The 8,938-nt window shown below is 41.0% G+C and overlaps 2 protein-coding genes across 3 annotated transcripts; one reads left to right on the forward strand and one right to left on the reverse strand.

Annotated features, from left to right (window-relative positions):
- Window positions 1-1,030: 1,030 nt before the first annotated feature.
- LOC107038907 (hydroxyacid oxidase 1) lies at window positions 1,031-8,924 on the reverse strand. Its single transcript, XM_015258247.1, has 7 exons — window positions 8,566-8,924; window positions 7,209-7,360; window positions 2,101-2,485; window positions 1,908-2,040; window positions 1,413-1,529; window positions 1,227-1,338; window positions 1,031-1,159 (listed from the first exon to the last, which is right to left on the reverse strand). The coding sequence occupies exons 1-7, from the start codon at window positions 8,697-8,699 to the stop codon at window positions 1,092-1,094; spliced, it is 1,101 nt and encodes a 366-aa protein (XP_015113733.1). The 5' UTR covers window positions 8,700-8,924; the 3' UTR covers window positions 1,031-1,091.
- LOC107038904 (N-acetylgalactosaminyltransferase 6) lies at window positions 3,318-6,430 on the forward strand. 2 transcript variants are annotated; one of them, XM_015258245.1, is made up of 2 exons: window positions 3,318-3,851; window positions 4,669-6,430. In XM_015258245.1, the coding sequence occupies exons 1-2, from the start codon at window positions 3,684-3,686 to the stop codon at window positions 6,289-6,291; spliced, it is 1,791 nt and encodes a 596-aa protein (XP_015113731.1). In that variant the 5' UTR covers window positions 3,318-3,683; the 3' UTR covers window positions 6,292-6,430. The 2 variants fall into 2 exon arrangements, with proteins under 2 accessions (XP_015113731.1, XP_015113732.1); XM_015258246.1 differs by lacking the exon at window positions 3,318-3,851 and adding an exon at window positions 4,029-4,191.
- Window positions 8,925-8,938: the final 14 nt, after the last annotated feature.

Raw genomic sequence — 8,938 nt, forward strand, 5'->3', positions numbered from 1 at the left:
TATTTTTAATTTTTTTTGCGCAATTTAATTAACAAATTTGATGATTGAAAATACTTGGATGTCCTCAATTAACAATTTTCTGTCCAAGGCCCACAAAGTGCCACATCACTCTTACTTCATCACAAAAATCCAATTAAAATTAATAATTTTCCCCAAAAGATATAATTTAACCCCATAAAATCTCTGCTAGACACACAATAATGGTTGAAAGATTGCAGAATAAAAAAAACATAAAATTATGGAATGAAAAAAAATCTCTGGACCAATGAATTTTACACTTTATAATTAAAGAGAAAAACCCCAACTTCTTGAAATTGCTACTTCCGTGAATGCTTCTAGCACAATCTCTGGACCCGAATAACTCATTGATGATAAAATTTAACGTGTAAGGAGTAGAAATTGTTCTGAGATATTCGATTATCGTTATTGTATTGGCAGTGATGCCATTGTCGTGATAAAAAATGATAAAAAAAATATAACTTCGACGACACGAGTTAGAGTGGTGCTAGCACTAGCTGCCCACCCCCAGTCAATACCAATTGGAGCTGTTTATTGAGTGATAATTATTCGGAGAGAGTGGGAGAGTTGAAGAGGCTTTTGTTGAGATGATAATTCAGATGAAAATGGTCTGTTTGGTTTTGCTTATCAGAATGTGATCGATCAGGTGCTGATCGGAGGGATGAATAATGATGGTGAGTGATGGTATGGAGTACGTACGTACCAGTGCGTCAATTGTATTTATGTAGATCATTATATGTAAATATACCTTGGGCTTGTGTGGGCTCATTGTAACATTAACACGAACACAGAGAACAATTAACACGCATGTATTAAATAAATGCCAACCGATGTGTTGTGAATGAATTCGTTTTGTTGTGTTTTCTCTTCTGGTCTTTAGAAAATTATTACTGGTTTTTGGACGATTCTGTTGAAGAATTCCGCAGCTTTACCGCGTGTTTCTTTTATAAGAAATGTGGAAATGTATTTTATTTTATTAACATGAAACAAAATTAAAAAATATAATCTGAAATCTATTGTGCAGCTGTTTGTTTATTTATTCTCCCAAATTTAAAATAATAATTAGAATGGAATTACAATCGACTGTAGACGGACTCGTGAGCAATCATGTCTCGTGTGACCTCCGCCAAAGACCTGCAACCTGAAAACCAGAGGGATAAATAAATTAACAATTTATCCTTCGAGGATCTTTGTTATTAACAATTCACCAGCAAGAGCGAGGGCTTCTCTGATCTCCTTCCTCATGATTTCGAGAACTGCAGTCGCCCCTTCCTCACCGGCGTGAGCCAGCCCCCAGAGCATCGGTCTCCCGAAGAACACCTGCGACGAAATTACTCATTCATTAGATTTTTGGAACTCCCAGTCAATTTCAGGATCATGAATGCAGATTCTACCATTTTGGCGCCCAACGCCAGCGCTTTGAACACATCTGTTCCTGTCCTCACTCCGCCGTCTAAATAAACCTCTATTCTTCCATCAACGGCTTCAACAACTTCTGGTAACGCCTCGATCTGCAATGAAGTGGAAAAAATTTTCATGGCTGAGTGAAATGGGGGAATCCCAGGAATTTTTTCCGTTCCATTTTGGCCGCGTCTATTCGCATTGCGCGGAATGCGGAAGAACCAATTGCGGAAAATTTTCTCCGATCATTATTACAAAGTTTACGAAGTTTAAAAAAAATTATTACAGAGTGAAGTTGTTCAAATAATATTTTCTTTATGAAAAAGTGCAGCTTCTCAGAATGAAGCTGTTCGACTATCTTAGCCATTCTCAGTGATGGGCTGTGTTAGTTACGAAAAACCGCGAGAACTTTTTTAGCTGTTAAAATTCGGTTCTACACGGGATCGCAATTAATAAAAATAATTTCGATTAACAACGATTGCAATTACTGTTGCTGCAGTTCCGTCAATCTGTCTCGCCCCATGATTCGAGACAACGACCCCGCTAGCTCCATTTTCCACCGCTAAAATAGCGTCCTCAGCGGTCAAAATGCCTTTGAGTACAATCGGCAGTTGTGTGACGCTAAAAAAAGAAAGGAATAAAAACATTGAAGATCACCGCACTCTTTCCGCCGAAAATCACCTCTTGAGCCAGTGCAGATCCCTCCACTCCAGGGAGTCGTCGAAGAGGTTCGTGACGTACTCATTAAGTCCCGATCCTCCGGAGGACTCGTTAATCTTTCTTGACAAGCGCCCCTCGAAATTGGCGAGCTTCAAGTGCCTCGGCAGGACGAACCTGTTCCGGACGTCGGCCCTCCGCGTCCCGAAGAAGGGAGTGTCCACCGTGAGGACGAGGGCCCTGAACCCGGCCCTCTCCACTCGTCTTATCAAATTCATCGTCACATCCCGATCGGTGTAGACGTACAATTGGAACCATTTGGTGGCACTCGGAGCTGCCGCTGCGACTTCTTCAATGCTGCTGGTGGATATCGTTGATTGGATGAATACTGTACCTGATTGCTGGACAGCTGGAGTTGAAATAAAAAAATTACTGAATTTTTTTATTTCATTTGCCTATCAAATTATTAATTTTGAGAGGTGTAATGAGAGAGGAAATAAATAAGTGAGAGCTAACAGCTCGTGGGATAAACCTCCCACGAGCCAAAAAACTCTTTTCCGCACTCGTAACGAAATATACTATTTTCCTACTAAATCGCCTCTACCGGCAGTTTTATCGAAAAACGCGCAATGAAGTTGCGGAATTTCCCACGCATACCCCGTGCGCAAGTATTTTGAAACATCATTCCGCGCGTTGCGCATCATGTTGCGCACAACGTCACCCCCAGAGAAGTGAAAATACAGATGGCGGAGCGCATCGTTTCCCAGCCTCCCCTTCCCGTCAATTAAAAGATAAAAAAAGATTTGTGAGCACATGAGTCCGACCTTGAACAGCAGCGAGTGCTCATGTCACTCATCGCTGCCGATCTGTCCGACTCCAGCTGCTGGACAGCTGGAGTTGAAATAAAAAAATTACTGAATTTTTTTATTTCATTTGCCTATCAAATTATTAATTTTGAGAGGTGTAATGAGAGAGGAAATAAATAAGTGAGAGCTAGTAGCTCGTGGGATAACCCTCCCACGAGCCAAAAAACTCTTTTCCGCACTCGTAACGAAATATACTATTTTCCTATAAAATCGCCTCTACCGGCAGTTTTATCGAAAAACGCGCAATGAAGTTGCGGAATTTCCCACGCATCCCCCGTGCGCAAGTATTTTGAAACATCATTCCGCGCGTTGCGCATCATGTTGCGCACAACGTCACCCCCAGAAACGTGAAAATACAGATGGCGGAGCGCATCGTTTCCCAGCCTCCCCTTCCCGTCAATTAAAAGATAAAAAAAGATTAGTGAGCACATGAGTCCGACCTTGAACAGCAGCGAGTGCTCATGTCACTCATCACTGCCGATCTGTCTGATTCCGAATGGGCACGAATGGGCGATATAAAACGATAGTGAACAGTTCCTGCCGAGATACCGAAGTCACTCGCCGCACGATTGCCTCGCCATCGTGCCCAATCATTCCAATACAACACGATAGTCTGATTATGTGATAACAAATGGACTTATTAGGCGCAACTTGAGATGGCCCGTGCACTCGCAACTGTACGAGGAGACTCTGCATTCAATTGCTGCACCCTTGGAATGTGATAGTAGTATTACTGGGATAATGAAGCGTAACGCTGTTAGTCTGATCAAATTCGTCTTCCTCGCGGCGATCACAGTGGTAACGACTGTCATAGTATTTCGCTATGTGAGGAGCGGGAAAATAAACTACTCCAGGGGGGCCCACTCACTGCAACTGCATAATTATCCGGAGGATCAACAAAAAAATGAGGTATTTTTAATGAAAAAAATCATTCACTCATTGTTCGTGAGAAAAAAATTTTTTTTATGAATTTAATTAATTGAGTTGCGTTAAATTCAATTTTACGAGTCAAATATTTTTTAATTAAATGTTTTATTTTCAGAAATTTATGACACTGGCCTGTTGCACCCATTGAACAGACGTGAATTGAACTGAACTGAATTGTTTATTAACAATGAAATGAAAAATTTACGACACGAGTTCGAAGCCACGACCCTCGGGTCCTCAGGCTGTACCTTTCACACTTACGAAAAAATTGGGAAAAACCTTGAAAATTTGGTATTGAATGCATGGGAAATATTTTTTAGAGGTCAATTTTTCTGTACAACTTATTCTATCGAGATGTTTTCTACAGAAATTCATCAGCTCAAATTTTCCTCAAGTTTTTTTAACGAAAATAAGAAAAATGCAGTGGAAAAAACTTGGAAAATTAATGTCGAGGAATTTCTAGAAAAAGTTGCGTAGAAAGACGAATTTAGAGATTTTCTATGAAATATTTTCTGTGGAATTTCTGGGCTTCGAATTTTCCAAGTTTTTTCATTCGATTTTCTTGTTCTTTCAAGCAAAAATACCTATCGCATTCTAAAGTTTTGCCTCCATTGCAATTGACAACTGTTTCATTTAATTTTCATCATATATTACCAATTCCGAATTCGCGAGTTAAATCTATTAGATTTGAGCGCGATGAATGATGAAATAGAAAGTCCCGCTTTCTAAAATTAATTATCCGCACTCGGCAGGTGCCCCCCCCTGCACCCCACGAGCGTTTGATTTCCTTAAATTCCAGAAGCCGGAGAAGGCCTCCCGATCGGCGAAGCTCGACTGGCACAACTTGAAGTTGATAAACGAGGAGTCAAAAAGAACGGGAATGGGCGAGCAAGGGAGACCTGCGACGCTGCCGCCCTCGTCGTCGCCCCTCCGGGACAAGTTGTACCAGACGAACGGCTTCAACGCAGCCCTGAGCGACCTGATCGCCCTGAACCGCTCGATCCCTGACATTCGGCACCCGGACTGCAGGCGAAAGAAATACCGATCGAAATTGGACTCGGTATCAGTGATAGTGTCATTCCACAACGAGCACTTCTCCACGCTAATGCGCACCTGCTGGAGCGTGGTGAACCGTTCGCCCCCGGATCTCCTGGAGGAGATAATCCTGGTGGACGACGCAAGTACAAAACTGGATTTAAAGTCGAAGCTGGATGACTACATCGCCAAGGAGCTGCCTCTGGTGAAGATAATTCGTCTGCCAACTCGTTCGGGGCTGATAAGGGGGCGCCTGGCAGGAGCTAAAGTGGCGAGGGCGAAGGTCCTGGTGTTCCTGGACGCCCACACGGAGGCGAACGTCAACTGGCTGCCACCGCTGCTGGAGCCCATCGCGGAGAGCTACAAGACCTGCGTCTGCCCCTTCATCGACGTGATAGCCTACGACAGCTTCGAGTACAGGGCGCAGGACGAGGGTGCCAGGGGCGCCTTCGACTGGGAGCTGTACTACAAACGTCTTCCCCTGCTCCCCGAGGACCTCAAGCGCCCAGCGGAGCCCTTCAAATCCCCGGTGATGGCCGGAGGGCTCTTCGCGATCAGCGCGAAATTCTTCTGGGAGCTGGGGGGGTACGACCCCGGCCTCGACATCTGGGGAGGGGAGCAGTACGAGCTGTCCTTCAAGATATGGCAGTGCGACGGGGAGATGTACGACGCACCCTGCTCGAGGGTCGGCCACATCTACAGGAAATTTCCGCCCTTTCCGAATCCTGGGAGGGGCGACTTCCTGGGGAAGAATTATAAAAGAGTGGCCGAGGTGTGGATGGACGAGTACGCAGAGTTCATTTACAAGAGGAAGCCCCATCTCAGGAGCCTCGACCCTGGGGACCTGCGGGAGCAGAAGGCACTGAGGTCCAGGCTACGGTGCAAGTCCTTCAAGTGGTTCATGGAGAACATTGCGTTCGATCTGGTGGAGGTTTATCCGCCGATTGAGCCTGAGGACTTTGCCAGCGGGGAGATCAGGAGCATTGGAGCCCCTGAGATGTGTCTCGATGCCAAGAAGAGGAGGAAGGACGAGGCCATTGTCATGGATTCTTGTGTCAGGGACCTGGGGAAGAATAATGGGAACTTTGAGCAGGAGTTCAGGCTCACTTGGCACAAGGATGTCAGGCCCAAGGGGAGGACCGAATGCTTGGATGTCTCCAGTGGGGACTCCAAGGCTCCTGTCACGCTTTATCCGTGTCATGGCAAGCAGGGGAATCAGCTCTGGAGGTACGACATCGAGAAGCAGTGGCTCATGCATGGGTATTCACAGAGGTGCTTGGAGGCAGACCCTGGGGGCAAGAGGGTCTTTGTTACTGCCTGTGATCCCACGAGCTCCACGCAGAAGTGGAGGATTCAGGATGTCAATATGAAGGCTATCAATGGCTGAGAAATTTTGGACCACAAAGTTACTGAGGGGAGATATCATTCCGAATATTTTCGACATTTGAACTAGTCATTGGAGTTTTTTTTTTGGTAACGCTGATACTTTAGACTTTTTTCGATGTTATGGAGGAAAAATTTTATAGAAAAACACTACGAATTCGCTGAAAAATTCTAGTAGATTTCTATAGAATTTCCTCGGCCCAAATTTTCCAAGTTTTTTTGTTTGAATTTCTTAATGAGAAGAAAACTTGGAAAATTTGAGCCGAGGAAATTCTATAGAATCGAATTCTATCGACTTTTTCTACTGAACATTTTCTATTAAATACAAATCCAACAGAATTTTCTAAGGAATTCGCAGAGTTTTTTTGTGATACCTCGAGAATTAATTCACGAAAAATCGTGACATCTCATTTGATCGAGTCATTTACATTTGAAAAAAACGTCTGAAGCCTCCGTTTTCCTCCCCTCGTCCCTAATTCGATTCCATTCTATCAAGAGACTAATTATGAGATTATGAGATTGATCCCGATGATTGACTATAATTGTTTCCACTCCTCCGAGCTTAGATTGAATCAATTACGAGCTTCAATTAACGATAATTCAGTTGTCCTTCGTATTGTTCTTCATGTTCAGTGAATAATTCTCGGACGACGTGATTATTAATTTATTACCGAACTGATGTGTAAATAAACATTTCGCAGTGCCTTACGATGCATGAGAACCTGTACTCCTGTACTTTTAATCCGCACATTTGCTCAAGTTAATTTTTAACTTTCATTTACTCTTCCTTTCATCACTCGGTTCATTACCCCGAGATGACGGTAGGATATATTTTTGTATACCCTGTGACCCAGTGAACGATTAATAAAGTGTTCAACAGCGCGAGAAATTTAATGTGCTCTTGATTTTTATGACTTTTACCTTTCGCGGTGGCGCATTCGCCGTCTGGGTGGGCCATCCGCTGCATCGCCGTTGGGGCCACCCCCAGGGGCATGGAAATCCTCTCTCCGAGGACTTTCGTACTTATATCGATGCTCGAGACATTTCTGAGGACTCGGGGGCGAATTCTATATCTGCACAGGAATTTTTAAAAAATAGTAGAAAAATTGTTTTTCATCGAAAGGTGAAAACTTTTGTAATATCAAGGAAATGAATGAATTTGAATTGAAATTCTTGAAAAATTCCATTAGAATTTTATTCAATAATTTTATTCGTTTTTTCTGAACGATTTTTCGAAGCAAAAGTCAATAGATTTTTTTTTTTATTTGATTGAGGGATTTTATTAATAAAAATCATCCTCAAGTCTCCAGTTTTATGAAAAAAAAAACGCCAACAGAATAAATTATCTGAAAAAAATGATTTTCATCGAAGAAAAAAATGAATTGAATTGAAATTCCCTTTCAAAAATTCTGTTAAACTTTTATTCAATAATTTGATTTTTTTTTCGAAGGAAAAGTCAAAAGATTTTTATTTATTTTATTTAATTGAGGGATTTTATTAATAAAAATCATCCTTAAGACCTCAGTTTTATGAAAAAAAACGCCAACAGAATAAATTATCTGAAAAAAATGATTTTCATCGAAGAAAAAAATGAATTGAATTGAAATTCCCTTTCAAAAATTCTGTTAAACTTTTATTCAATAATTTGATTTTTTTTTCGAAGGAAAAGTCAAAAGATTTTTATTTATTTTATTTAATTGAGGGATTTTATTAATAAAAATCATCCTTAAGACCTCAGTTTTATGAAAAAAAACGCCAACAGAATAAATTATCTGAAAAAAATGATTTTCATCGAAGAAAAAAATGAATTGAATTGAAATTCCTTTTCAAAAATTCTGTTAAACTTTTATTCAATAATTTGATTTTTTTTTCAAAGGAAAAGTCAAAAGATTTTTATTTATTTTATTTAATTGAGAGATTTTATTAATAAAAATCATCCTTAAGACTCCAGTTTTATGAAAAAAAAACGCCAACAGAATAAATTATCTGGAAAAAATTATTTTACAGCTTCAAGAAAATAAATGAATTAAATTAATTTTTTTTCGAAAATTCTACTAGAATTTTATTCAATAATTCTATTCGTTTTTCTCACCGATTTATCAATGGAAAAAATCAATGAATTTTTATTCTTTCGGATTAATTGCACGATTGTTACCAAATCAGTTAAAAAAATCAACATCTATTGCATTTTTTCCCCTTCAAAAAATAGAATTTTTTTTTCTAATTTTTTCAAATGATGAAATTTTCGCAAAAATAGATTACATAATGCTTGCCATACTTTCTAAATGCGTTTTTATTCCACTCAAGTGTCACCTCGTCCCCAGCCCCACTCCTATAATAATCCCTCGCCGAAATGGGCAGAATCTTCATCGCCGACTGTTCGAAGTCTTGAACACACGTGAAAGCCTCCATACCGCAGAATTCGCACGCAAAATTCACTTCAAAACTGAATAAATGAAGGGGACGAACAAAACGCACGAACTAAACGTCAAAGAGATAACCGATGAAGCAATCGATCATCTCGTGACTGATAACTCCGCATGAAAGTTCCTATTATTCGCAGGAAAATTGCTTATCATCCCGCGCCGAGAGAACATCACCATCTCAACATTGCGAATGTCCCTGCAGAAAAATGCCCGAGATTTTCCCAC

The sequence above is a fragment of the Diachasma alloeum genome, unplaced genomic scaffold (genome assembly GCF_001412515.2).
Source record: "Diachasma alloeum isolate Michigan unplaced genomic scaffold, Dall2.0 Dall_scaffold_00289, whole genome shotgun sequence".
In the NCBI taxonomy this organism is placed as follows: domain Eukaryota; kingdom Metazoa; phylum Arthropoda; class Insecta; order Hymenoptera; family Braconidae; genus Diachasma; species Diachasma alloeum.